The sequence below is a fragment of the Paroedura picta genome, chromosome 11 (genome assembly GCF_049243985.1).
Source record: "Paroedura picta isolate Pp20150507F chromosome 11, Ppicta_v3.0, whole genome shotgun sequence".
Classification (NCBI taxonomy): Eukaryota; Metazoa; Chordata; class Lepidosauria; order Squamata; family Gekkonidae; genus Paroedura; species Paroedura picta.
The window spans coordinates 46587688-46601259 of NC_135379.1; the positions used below are offsets into that span (position 1 = coordinate 46587688).

General features: G+C 45.8%; 1 protein-coding gene across 2 annotated transcripts in view; it reads left to right on the plus strand.

Moving 5' to 3' along the window:
* TRANK1 (tetratricopeptide repeat and ankyrin repeat containing 1) overlaps nucleotides 1–13572 on the plus strand; it is a 50679-nt gene that overhangs the window by 11659 nt on the left and 25448 nt on the right. For both annotated transcript variants that reach the window (XM_077304044.1, XM_077304045.1), the window contains 9 exons: nucleotides 1060–1210; nucleotides 1970–2088; nucleotides 2862–2945; nucleotides 3287–3425; nucleotides 3990–4121; nucleotides 7433–7603; nucleotides 8235–8384; nucleotides 10454–10708; nucleotides 12657–12833. In XM_077304044.1, the coding sequence (XP_077160159.1) occupies nucleotides 1060–1210; nucleotides 1970–2088; nucleotides 2862–2945; nucleotides 3287–3425; nucleotides 3990–4121; nucleotides 7433–7603; nucleotides 8235–8384; nucleotides 10454–10708; nucleotides 12657–12833 (1378 nt within the window). The remainder of the gene's footprint in view (nucleotides 1–1059; nucleotides 1211–1969; nucleotides 2089–2861; nucleotides 2946–3286; nucleotides 3426–3989; nucleotides 4122–7432; nucleotides 7604–8234; nucleotides 8385–10453; nucleotides 10709–12656; nucleotides 12834–13572) is intronic.

Consider the following 13572-nt stretch of genomic DNA (forward strand, 5'->3'; position numbering starts at 1 on the left):
GCAGGAAAACTGCCAATACTATAAAAATGTTAAAAGTCTGACATCATAGTCAGTATTTAAAAAAAAAATAGCTTTGTACTTATAAGGTTGGGTCATAAATAATTTTTTATTCATGTACCGAGTACTCAATTTCATGGCGGCGGTGCAAAATTTAGCTGTGCAGAGAGTTGTTTGCTTATCTGCGTCTTGAAGCAGTACCTTGATTTTCTCCTTTGTGGAAGATCTCAGGTAAGTGTTCAGAATTGGCTGGATAAAGGTGCGTCTGATAGTGTCATAAATGGGGCAGAACAGAAACACATGTTCATCTGACTCTATCCCTCCGCTGGCACAAGGACAGAGTCTCTGAGCAAGGGGTTTCTTTTGGTAGCGCCCCTCCAGCACGGCAGTGGGTAGAGTTGAGCATCTTGCTTGGGCGAAGGCCCTTCTATGGGTGATAAGTTCTAGGTCTGACAGGTATGGAGCTGGAACAAGCGTGTATCGGATCCTATCTGGACACAGAAATTCTGGTGTTTTGGCTAGATCCCTTTGCCGGCTGATGTCCTTGACCCTTTGTTTAATTATGGATTTAGCTTGATCTTGCTGTATGAAGGCTAGCTGTTGTTCCATAAAGCCAAGCTGTGATAATTTGCATTTCACAGTTTTTAGCCAAATTGGCTGAAAGTTGTCTCTTAAGATCAAGGCAGACAATCGCTTTGGGTCATAGGTTAGCTTCAGCCATTAATTAATAGCTTTTAAAGCTTTGTGTTTTCATAATAATTGCTTATTACCTAAGATGCCTCAGGCAGCTTGTCCTCAAGAGGTACCTTCAAATTTTTCTAAGTAAATAAAGGAAGGGCAGGGAGATGAAATTGTTCCTCCTTCCTCTTCCGCGGGCGCATCTCTGGTGAGGAAGGGGCTGGTTTCATCCCGTTATCTCTCCACACAGCTGTTATTTCGTTTTTCAATCCTTTGATCTTTGTTCAGGAAGAAAGGCCATTATGCACTTGATGTTAAATGACTTGGCTCTGCCAATTCTATTCATATTTTATTGGAATACAATAAGTGACTTCTTCCTTTTAGGGCTACTACAGAGCCGGTTATTCTCTGATTAAACTGGCACGTCCTCTAGAGGCAGCTGCCGTATTTTGCCAAGGTTTGAATTTTCTCATGAATCCGACGGATGTGATTCAAATTTCAGAGTTTATAGTTGGCATCTTCTCAAGCACTAACAGTAAGTAAACTTCGGGAACGACATTTGAAGTAGACTGCGGCGGTGGGAGTAGATTCAAAGGCCAGTGGCACTGTAACAGACGGTTGATATTATTCTTTCTTACTTTCTGCTGTCCCTTTTTTGCTTTAAGATACTTGTTGTGATCCAGCAAGAGAGAGACATTCACCTTTGTTCCCTGTAGGTGGAGTTACTCAGGTTCTATGATCTGGTCTCCTGACCAGTAGGAGATTGGATGATAGGGCCAATGAGATACCGCGTTTATCTGCTCTGGGAATTGCCCTGTTTGGGCACTGTGGGTTTTTTGCATGGTCCCAGTGCGTGGTGGGAATAGGCTGAGTAAAATGATGTTTGAAGAGGCCTGAATACCACCAATTTATATGAGAATTTATTGCATTTATACCTTGCCTTTCACCTCGGGCTGTGAGGGGGGGGGGATGATACTTGCTTCTATCATTCTCCTCTGACTCATTTCCCCCCCTCATAATAACCATGTGAACGTAGTCCGAGAGTTTGTGATTGGCCCATATTCACCTAGCAAGCATATTTGCAGAGCAGAGATTTGTACCTGTCACTTGCTGATCCCAGTCGGACATGCTAGCAATTTAAAAAAATTAAGGTTCCATAATATAGTTCTTGGTGGATAATTTGAATTTCTTAATCATCAGTGTTTGACATTCTCTCTTCTGCGTTTAGTCAGTGTTGCAAGTTTGTAAGTACATAACTTTGAGGTGCTCTTGAGCTGCCTTTTCTCCCCCTTAGATGAAAGGACTATTGCCCCGCAGATTTTATCCATCATCAGAAGAATCGTGAATCAAAATTTCTGTCCATCGGTTTGGCAGCTGGTGATTGAAAAGCTGATCAGGAGGGGACAATGGCAGGTAGACAAATCCTTCTTATTTATGTTGGCATCTTGCTTCTCTCAAGCTTAGGGTGGCTTTACAAACCACTTTTAACAGTTGGGATGAACTGAGGTACAATTGTTCATTCTTAATTTGGATGCTTAGCAGAGTTCAGAATGTTTTGTTCACACCCATTACGGCTCAGAACGCTTTAGAAGTTTTTAGCCTTGGGACGCTCCTGAGCTGGTGAGAGTTAATTAAGCTCTTATCCTTGGGACAGATATGAGCTCAGTAATCCAACCGTAAAGAAGTTGGTGTCTGAAGAAGATCTATGTAAACACAATTGATCGGAAACTTACCCTGAAGCCGGTGGAAATGTGCAATTTGTGTTTACAGCATTGTGGAGGGACAAGTTGAAGAATGAAAGAGTCTGGCAACAGCCCTTTTGATACAAGCCCACAGCCTGTCCAATTCTGTGGTAGGGCTATGCAAAAAAGGAATTGGTTCCCATAAGGCTCTGGGAATGGGGCTTCGCTTGAGACAGGGCGAGATAGAAATGTTAAAAACAGTAATACTTTTGTACACAAATGGTAGTTGTTCACACGGAACCTCAGGTTGCTGCTGTCATTAGAAACTGGTTTGAATCCCACACTGGCAAAATACAGCTGGGAAGTCACCTCCTGTCACCAGCATCCCTAGTACATTGTGGCCTTTCAGGTTTCTTGCAACCATCACTGTAATCTGCAGAAGCGTTGTCTTTCCGAGTCGCTGTGTAAAAGGGCCATATACTCAGAAATATTTCCCCCCTCTAGGCTTGCCTGGTGTTGGCAGCTGAAAAAGACCGGTTGCCCAGGGGTCTGCAAGTCACCAATGTATCGTTGAAAGATCTGTTTGATGTGAGTACAAACCTTCTAATGGAAGTCCTTTCTCTTGGAACTGGTAGACCAAAACTGGAAAATGGATTTCACTCAGGCTTTTGCATAAGGCACCGGTGTGGGAAATAATAGCTGTTTAGCCACCCAAAAGCACCTCATGGCACAAGCCCCCACCCCACCCCACCCCACCCCCAAGTGCTACTAAATTATAAAAATCTGCAGAAAAAACAGCTTGGGAGTTAAATGGGAGATCTATCAAGAAACGCCTGTTTCTGTTTTTAATACCCTTTACCCTGATTCATAATTGCCATTTTGCATGCATTCGCTGGCTTTACTGAATATTTTCCTGCTGTTCCAACCAGAAATATGTCCTCTTTGGCCTGTATGAGAGAATGGAAAGAATACCCAAACTGGTGGAGTGGCTGATCTCCATTGGAGCAAACATCGAAAGTGTCGGCGCTTGTCCTCTTCACGCGGTCATCAAACTTTGCATCAAAGCAAGTAAGTGTAAAAGGCAGCCTTCCCTAAATACAGGGTTGCCCAATGTTTCTGCGGAATATTTGGGGACTTAATGCTGAAGGCTATTTATAAAAGAGACCTTGATGCATCACAAACGAGGTGGACTTCAAGCCCTCTGTTGCGTTTGTGGCATGAGTGCCGTAAGTGGCAAGGGGGCAGGTAGTTTGCGGCTCCGCTGAGAAATGGCTGTGTCTCCCCGTGGCATTAAGTCATGCCCGGCAACCTTGGCTGCGTCACCCCACTGCCCAGCAGAGCAAACAAAACACTAGTCGCTTGGCCTAGTAAAGAAAAAATGAAGCAGTCTGAAGAGCGTGAGCTTGGGTTGCTCTCCTGCATCCTTCAGTCCCAACTTATGATCCCCTTGAAGAAAAGAATGGCCACTGCTGTCCGACAGAGATGCTGCTGTTTCATGGAGAATAAATAAAATTAAGAACAAATGTATTATTGCAAGACAGCTCACCCTGCTCTCCTTGATCTTCTTAACAACGCAGCACAAAACTTGCTCTTAGACCAACGGCGTATGCTTCTGCCTTTTAAATTATTTAGAAGGAAACCACCTTTTCCGATGGTTGCTTGACCATAAACCTGAACTGAAGGCTCTTATCAACCAGCAGAATGAGGACGGGTCTACGGTTCTTCACATTGTAGCGTCCCAAACCAGTGGATATTCTTCAAAAAGTAAGTTCAACAGAATGGGGTTCTTGTGTCCACCATAGTATTTTTTTTCTTTCCGTGACGTGGAATTGATTTCAACTTTCAGCCTGTCCCATCCCCTCAACATAAGTACCAACATTCAGGATACAAGTTACCAGAACACTTAAACGTAAAAATAAGTAAAGCTTTCTGTGAGAGCGCTGAGATCCTCGTTAGCCATGGAAGTGTTATTCTTAGAAGAAGTTCATTTGCAAAAATTCCTTGTCGTCCTAGAGCAGGGATTCCCAACCAGGGGCTCCCCAGCCTCTCTCCATATCCTGCCACACTCCTAGCCCGCTTCTGGGGCTCCTTGAAGTCTGAAAAATATTTCAGAGGCTCCTCCATGTTTAGAAGGCTGAGAAAGCATGTCCTAGAGCAGTGGTCCCCAACCTTTTTATCTCTGGGGACCGGTCAATGCTTGACAATTTTACTGAGGTCTGGGGGGGGGTAGTCTTTTGCCGAGGGACGTCACCACCGCCGCCTCAGCCTCTGCTCCGCTTGCTTTCCCACCGGCACGCCTGACTTCCCGCCGCTCACTGAGGGACACTGCCAGCAGCAGCTGCGCAGTGCCACGCTTAGGGGGGGCCCAGCCATGGCGGCTGCTGGAGAGCACCAATGGTGAGCCGGTGGACTGCTACCGGTGATCCACGGACATCTACCGGTCTCCAGACCGGGGGTTGGGGACCACTGTCCTAGAGGAAGGAAGTTACAAACCCAAGGATTCACTATCAGCCACACCTTTATGCGCTTCAGTGTCTTTACTGAGCAGAGGCCACCAGTCTGGGCCTATACTGTGATAAAAACTCGCCTGTTCTTCCAAAGTATGATATATTGTGTCTGGTTTCCCTCCCTTTCTCCTTGGGTTCCTGTGTAGATTAATTTTGTTCAGAGGTTTAAGGCGGTTCTAAGTCCCAAGGGAAGCTACCGTTCCAGCATATTTGGCCTGAGGACCCCCAGTCAGAGCTGTGGCTGAGTCTGTGACACTCACATGTTTACCTCTTCTAGACTTGGCCCACAAATTGAGGCTGGTCTCGGTGGCCAGTTGTAAAATCCAATCCTACCAGAATGTCATCTGTAAGCACAGTTTAGGTCCTGGACTGACTGGGCCAGACACTGTCTAAATCAGGGGTAGTCAAATTGCAGCTCTCCAGATGTCCATGGACTACAATTACCATGAGCTCCTGCCAGCAAATGCTGGCAGGGGCTCATGGTAATTGTAGTCCATGGACATCTGAAGGGCCGCAGTTTGACTACCCCTCATCTAGGTTCATAAACCCATTAATACCCACTTCGCTTTTATTTTCTTTTTCTAACCTGGCAGGAATTTAGACTTGTTATTTTATACCTTTACAACTGTTCGACAGGGCTGTCCTGAGGATAAGACAGGAGCGAAGAACAACGTACACCACTCTGAGCTCCCAGGAGGATATCTTAGGCAGGATTAAAAAATTGAGAATAATAAATAGGAGCCCGTCCCGCGGAAAGGAAATAGCAGTATTTCGAATCAGAAGCATTCATTTCTCTCCTGGAGACTTGTTTGACTCAGTGGGTCTTAAATGTGAAAAGCTATAGCATCATTTGACACCCAGGGATTTAATCCCTCCTTCCCAAATGAAAAGCTTTCCTCATGGTTGTTGTCTTGGTTTCATAGAAGGCTGTTTCTAGAGATTTTGTTGCATAGAGCTGCAGCTCCGTAGTAAACATTTCTTTTAAAGCTTGGATTTTTCTTTAGTCCACTGGGTGGCACTGGGGAAACAGGTATCTGCTCCAGTCTCATGATGGGCATGTAATTTATTCACCTCCTCCTTCTGTAATATGAATGGGATTGTTAACCTAGCTGGTTGGCTATAGCCACCTGTCCTACTGACCACCTGCCCAGTGAACATCATTCATGTAAAGGTAAAGGTAAAGGTATCCCCTGTGCAAGCACCAAGTCATGTCTGACCCTTGGGGTGACGCCCTCCAGCGTTTTTATGGCAGACTCAATACGGGGTGGTTTGCCAGTGCCTTCCCCAGTCATTACCGTTTACCTCCCCCCCCCCCAGCAAGCTGGGTACTCATTTTACCGACCTCGGAAGGATGGAAGGCTGAGTCAACCTTGAGCCAGCTGCTGGGATTGAACTCCCAGCTTCATGGGCAGAGCTTTCAGACTGCATGTCTGCTGCCTTACCACCCTGCGCCACAAGAGGCTCTTATCATTCGTGTAAATAGAACTTTTTTGTGTGTGATTGAAAAGTTAGAATACCATGACAACTGTAAGCATAATTATTGCCAAAAGGAAATGGAACAATGGGATGGAGTGTTAGAGTCTGGCCTTTGTTTGGGTATTTAGTCTGCTGCTTTAAGCTGTCACCATCAAACACCTCCCCCCCTCACGTGTTGGATCAGTGTCCAAAAAAAGGAGCATTGGGTATTTCTGCTCTGTACTATGAGTGGCAGGGTTCAGTCTTATCCACAGTGCTTTCCAACATCTACTGGGAAAGCTTTCTGACTTCTGTGTTTAGTGACGACTGGGTCATTGTCCTTGGTGTAGCGGTTAGGAGTGCGGACTTTTAATATGGTGAGTCGGGTTTGGATCTGTGCTCCCCCTCACGCAGCCAGCTGGGTGACCTTGGGCTCGCCATAGCACTGCTCTAACCGAGCAGGAATCTCAGGGCTCTCTCAGCCTCACCCACCCCACAGGGTGTCAGTTGTGGGGAGAGGAAAAGGAAGACAATCATAAGCTACTTTGACACTCCTTCGGGTAGAGAAAAGTGGCATATAAGAACCCACTCTTCTTCTTCTTTGGATGTGCTTGCTTACCTTAAGGAGTTGCCATGCTTTCCTTCTCTACCGTGGCTGAATTTGTAATGGGTCAGACATAAGTCCAGGTGCACCTTTTATGTCTGCATGGAAGCACAACTTGCTCTTCATCAGCGTTATAGTGGGGAGAGGTGATTGGTTCTCCCGGAATTCTTTGTAGCTTTATATGTTTCTTCTGCTGAACTGGCAGATATGTTTCTTCTGCTGAACTGGCAACAGTTTTCTGTGCCCCCATACCAACAGAGTGAATTCTGCCACGCAGATTGTGTAACCCACACTTGTCTTGTGGTTACTGCCATCTGCTATATAGCAGGCAGGGATCAGATGAGGGGCCTGTGTGCTTTGGTATACTCATGATGTATACCCGTTGTGTTCTATTTAGAGGATCTTACTTCCTGAAAAGGTCAGACTCCAAACTCGAACATGTGAGGCGATGCTTCTCCTGTTACAAACGAAGACCAGTTCTATATTCTTGTGCATGTTTTGTAACGTAGATCAAATTGAAGATGTGGTGATGCTTCTGAATGCCAAGGTGGACCCAAGGATCTGTGACGCGCACGCAAAGACCGCTATGGATATCTTCAAAAAGAACAAAAAATTCAGGCCTGTAGAAATAATCAATAAGTACATGGAGAGGAATGGCTTCTTTTCGGTAAAATCACCAGGTATTTCATGGGACTGCCTGTTCTGCTTAGTAACAAATTAGAGAAAATGTGTCCTTTGTTTGTTGCAGCCTACTGCAGAGATAACACTTAGCTGTGGTGTTAGGACTAGGACTCGTAACTGGAACGTTCTCGACTCATCCAGTCCCCTGCATGCATGGATTTCCCCAGCTGTGCTGTCTTTTAACCACCTGTCCTTGCATTACATCCTTATGCATATCAAGCATGGTTAATGCTAACCAGGATGTTCTTATAGCCATAGAGTTGTGTTGATTTTACTTGGTGGGGCACCTCTAGCAGGCCATCGGAGAGGGGGGGAATGGAAGATTCCTCAGATCAATAGATGCTGTCAGTTAGGGTGGGGCAACGCTCAACAGGGCCAGAAGATGCCCTGCCTGAACGAGCAATGGCAGCAGAATTCTTCCCTGAACCGTGTGCCGGTGATGGAGATTCTGTGGCAGATGGTTCATACGGAAAGGTAGTAAGTCTGGGAACGAATGAATTGCATGAAGCTGGGAGAGGCCAGAAACATTGAGCCGCCAGTTGTTGACTTGCTGTATTCCAAATCCGAGATGTTTCCCCTTCCAACTGGAAAGGGCTAATCCCTGTGCTTTTCAATGTCACCCAATCACAGAACAGGCTCCCGGAGCTGCCGCCGCCTTGTTGCAGGACGCTTTTGAACAGTTTGCGAGCTTTTGTCATTCAGAAAGTAGCACACATGCCACCAACCTCCTGGAGCACAAAGAAGTCCGTAGGTTTTTGAATCTGCTGTCTACAATAAGAGGTATGGTGTGTTTCCTCCCTTGGAGTCTTTCGTAGAAGCTAATAATGTGTTTCTGGTTTCTGAAGCATAATTTTCTGTAATGAACATTCGTTGTTATAATGATGAAGGTGAATACTGTGATCTAGATGGGCCAGGCTACGGCTGATCTTGTCAGAGCTGGGAGGCTAAGCGGGGTCAGTCCTGGTCAGTATTTGGATGGGAGGTGACCAAGGACATCTAGAGTCACTTTACAGAGAGCTTGAAACCCCCCATGGGGTCATCATAAGTCAGCCATGACTTGATGGCCTTTTCCACCACACAGGTTAAAATAAATGCATGGTTACTGGTAGTACTTATGCATGTGGTACTTTTGAGTATGTAAGGTATTTTCATTCCTGAGGCAATCCTTGGAGCATTTGGAGGAACAAAGTTCGTTTGCTTTCATAGTACGACGTTAAGACATAAATGGAACGGAAATTATATCCCACCTTTCCAGCCATAATATGAAACTTAAGGCTGGTTAGAAACCTACCCTATCAAAACTAGCAGTCCTGGATAAACGCAATCCCAAGTAGGTCCAATCAGAAATAGGCCCCATGTTATTTAGTGGTGTTTTCTCCTTGGGAAGCATCCTTAGCATTACAGCCTGAATCCACCGCAGGTCAACATTAAAGCAATTTGGCCAGAAGAAAGAACAACTTTTTTTATCCACAATCATTCACAGTACAGAATAAAACCCAGCCTTATCTTACAGGCTGGCAACTAATATTTCTACGAAGTGCTTTAAGTGCATTATTGTTACTGATCGACTTCTCCGCTGCCTTTTTGAGCAAGTCACTAGCTAGGGTTTCATAGGGTAAAACCCTGACTAATAGCACTCCAGATCCACTGAATACGGTGGCAGCTTCTTCGCATTAATATTTGAGTGGGATCAGCGTAGCGAGTCAAGCCTTTGCCTCAACTTTTTAAAGGTTCTAATCTGGACAACAGACTTTGGATCTTTTAATGTGCAGTGAAAGCTGACCGGCTGAATTGAGGCACCCAAGCATCGTATTGCAGCACTGGATTCTCAAAAGGAGACGGGCTTTGTCATCCTTGTCTCACTTAAAGAGCCTTTCAGCGTCTGCCAGGAAGTCTGACGTACCTTGGACTGATTTGTGATTTAGCGTTTAGAATACATTTGTAAAGGAAGAGGATTCTGTATCCCTGTCATCACGGGAAACTCTCTGAGAAGCTGGGGGACAAACGATGTTTTCAGCACATTGTTCTTACCATGAAGCAACTGGCCGAGGAAACATCACATGTCCTGATTGTTCTTTAAGTGTTTGAGGAGACTTTATAATGCCTGTGTTTGTAGTGTATTGGTTTAAACATCTTCCCCATACCCCTTTCCTTCAGCAAAAAAGACTGAGCTTATTTTTGAGCAGTATACGACTCTGAGCTGGCATGCTAGCAATAGCATTTTCATGTTGATCATCGCCTGAGAAGCTGGAAGAAGGCTCACAGGCCAAGTGGTGGTAGAGAGCCTGTCATAGTGAGGCTGTATCGCCACCAAAGTCAATCTAGAAGCGCTTCAGTGAAGTACGTTGCAAGAATTATAAAAACAGCCAAGCTACGGTCGATCTGGGAGACTGGAAGTAAGAGAGACACAAAACCCAGATTTGGTTTTGGAACTCTCATGGGGGAAATCTAGGAACACAGTTTGTTTAATAGGAGTGTTGTTCTTTTTTTTAACCCAAGTCCCTCATTTGAACCATCTTAAGCAGATTTGGAAGCTTACCTTCAAAAGGAACCTCATTAGCTGTGGTGGTCACTAGCCAAAGGACAAGGAGTTGGGGAATGTGCTGGGGGAACGGGGGGGGGGGGAGCACACATGTGATTCTGGTTCCCAATTGGCCAGCTGTGATCCACGCTGAGCCACGGAAGGGCTGCTGCTGCTCTCAGAGATAAGGAAGCCAGGGTCTTGATGGAATCTCAGAGGACTTAATGATGTGATTGACTTCCCTTGCCTCTGAGACAGCACAGCCCTGCCACTTGGTTACCTTAGGCTGCCCCATCCTGACTGTGGGTCCATGTGTGTGTGTTAACAGAAATCCCCGAAGAGGTGGCCTGTGACATCCCTCCTACCTGCGCTAGCAGCTTGATAAGGCTGTTGCTGGAGAAGAAAAAGTGGCACGAAGTTCTGCTGCTGCTGACCCGAAAGGCCGCGAAGGAGATGACGTCAGGAAGTGGTCCTGTCAAAAACTGCAACCTCTCGGATCTCGACCTCGGTGCTGTCTTGAATCATGTTGACAGGAGCGATAAGCTGCGCGTACAGCTTGTGAGATGCTTGATAGAGCGTGGAGGTGAAAACCTTTGTATGCTGGACTGTCGGTAGAAAATATAAATCTTATCTATTCTTGACCCAAACAGAAGTCTTAGAAGTCATGGTCTTTTGAAATATGAGGTGACATTTATAAAATACAAGAGAGGATCTTCTTTGTGTGTGCTCAGCTGTGATTTGAAAAAGCCGTAGCACTGTCCCATGGATAAAAGTTCAATGTGGCAGCGTCAAATAAGTGGAGAGAAATTTTGAGGGGGAGTAGAACCACACTCATTTGAGTGTGCATGCCGTGTTGGCTCAGAACTCTTAAATGGTATCCCTTTATACTTTAAAGGAACAGGAACCAGTTTGGTGTAATTTAAAGTGGCGGACTGAGGAGACCCAGGTTCAAATCCTGCTCTGTTGTGAATAGTGTATTAGGTCATTCAGACCTGCCTCATAGTATTATACCTGAGGGACTGCCTTTCTGCCTAGATCCCTCAAAGAGTCTTGTGCTCTACCACTGCCAACTGGCTAGTAATCCATGGCCCAAAGAAGCCCCCTTGACCAGGGCCAGAGCCTTCTCTGTCCTGGCCCCCACCTGGTGGAACGAGCTTTCAGAAGAGATCAGGGCCGTGACAGAGCTAAAGCAGTTCTGCAGGGCCTGCAAAAGGGAGCTCCTCTGCCAGGCATTTGGCTGAAGTCACCCGGAATCAAAACCACCTACTAGGTCCCTGAACTTCCCTCCCTAGAATACATGTATATGAATCTACTTCTTGGGCCTGTTTGATTAGTATTCTATTAAACTGTTATCTTCTGTTACTATTATTATTGGTAAAGGTAAAGGTATCCCCTGTGCAAGCACTGGGTCATGTCTGACCCTTGGGGTGACGCCCTCTAGCGTTTTCATGGCAGACTCAATACGGGGTGGTTTGCCAGTGCCTTCCCCAGTCATTACTGTTTACCTCCCAGCAGCAAGCTGGGTACTCATTTTACCAACCTCGGAAGGATGGAAGGCTGAGTCAACCTTGAGCCAGCTGCTGGGATTGATTTATTATTGTTACCATTGTTTTATTCTAGTTTATTGGCAAAACTGAGTTCAGTGTACGTTCCATGTGTACGTTCAGTTTATGTTCCATGTAAATCGCCCTGAGCCTCAAGGAAAGGCAGTATACAAAGGTAACAAAATAAATAAACAAATAAACAAATAAACACATAAACAAACAAATAAATAAATATTGTAAGGGTAAAATGAAAGAAAGGAGAACCATGTAAGCTGCCTTGAATTCCTTTGAGGACAAATAGGGGAAAAAACGTGGTGGACACTTGAGGAAAATGATAAGAAGACCTTCCAACTGACCAGTCGTAAAGCAGTATTTTATTTTTTGCAAACCCACTGCTGAAGGAAGGGAGTTGTCCACCTTCTTACTCAAGGTTTATTTTATTCAGGATTTGGAGATGATTTACAGTGTCTCATTCCAGAAGTATTTCCTCTTCTTCTCCCTGCCTCTCTTAAGACTGGTTGCAAGAGAGGGATCACCGTTAGTCTTTGCAACTTCACCTTGCTTAAGAAAGCTGCCCATGGAGACCATTTTCCCTTCGAGCTGAAGAGCCAAGCCCCAAGAAAACCTGCTGTGCTTGGTGGGGTTTGCTTAACCATAGATGAAATGCTTTCTGGCCATTTGCATGAACCGTTGAATTTAGAAGAAGAGGAGTTGGGTTTCAAGCATCACTTTTCACTACTTGAAGGAGTCTCAGACTGGCTTACAATCTCCTTCCCTTCCCCACAATGGGATACCCTGTGAGGTACGTGAGGCTGAGAGAGTTCCAACAGAACTCCTGTGTGAGAACAGCTCTAATGGGACTGTGACTAGCACAAGAGCACCAAGCCGGCTCTCCTTTAACCACCTATATTTCATGACTCCCCCCCCCCCCCCCAGAAAAAGGCATATGACTCTAATATTGTTTTGTTTTGTAATCTGTTTTCAAAGCATCACCGGAGGGGACTGGAACTCTCCGTGAAAAGCCACTTCAGAAATGTCTGCAAAACCATGATTTTGAGTTGGCGTATTTGCTGCTGAGTTCTCATGCAGATCCCTGTTTTTTGTCCATTGTGGAAGGTGACACACCTTTACATGCTGCGTTGTTCATTTGCTTTGAGCACAAAGGTAAGTGTGTGGCTCCCTGAGCCCCATCTCCCAACATTATTCCCTTGCTGATAAGAAGGTGGTGTTGCAACAGAGTCACATGGGAGTGGTTCATGGCAACATGAAGTGTCCTGTAGGCCATTGCTCATTGTGTGAACATAGGCTTTGCTTTAAATGCCTGACACTTCCCAATGGAGAAAGGGTGGTAACCAAGGAATGCCCCCCTCCTTTTAGGCTGTTCCTGCATTGAGCAGGGGGTTGGGTTAGAGAGGCCTGTATGGCCCCTTCCAACTCTATGATTCTGTGATGCTTCCCATACCTGTTTCCTGTCAGATCTGGAACAGATTAATAAAAGATGTGTTGGAAGCTGTCAGATTAAAACAGAAATTCTTGGTACATGACTAACAATCCCTTTAGGTCCTGGTTCATAAATATTGCAATTTTTAAAAATTGAATTGTTTATAATTAACAGTTCTGGAATATGGAATATTGCTTAACTTGGGCATCTGTCTCTTTCTGCAGCGGCCGGGAGAAGGCGGAGGGCCCGACCCCAACCCCGGAACAGTTTCGTGGCTTCTCCCGGCCGCAAGAGCGGCCTGGCCGCATCAGCGACGCGGTGAGGCCGCTCCAGAGGCCAGGAGAAGGCGGAGGGCCCCACCCCCACCCGGAGCATTTTTGGGGCTTCTCCCGGCCGCAAGAGTGGCCTCGTCGTGTCGACACTCAGAGGGCCCTCCGAGTTTTTATCCCGGACAGGGCCCGC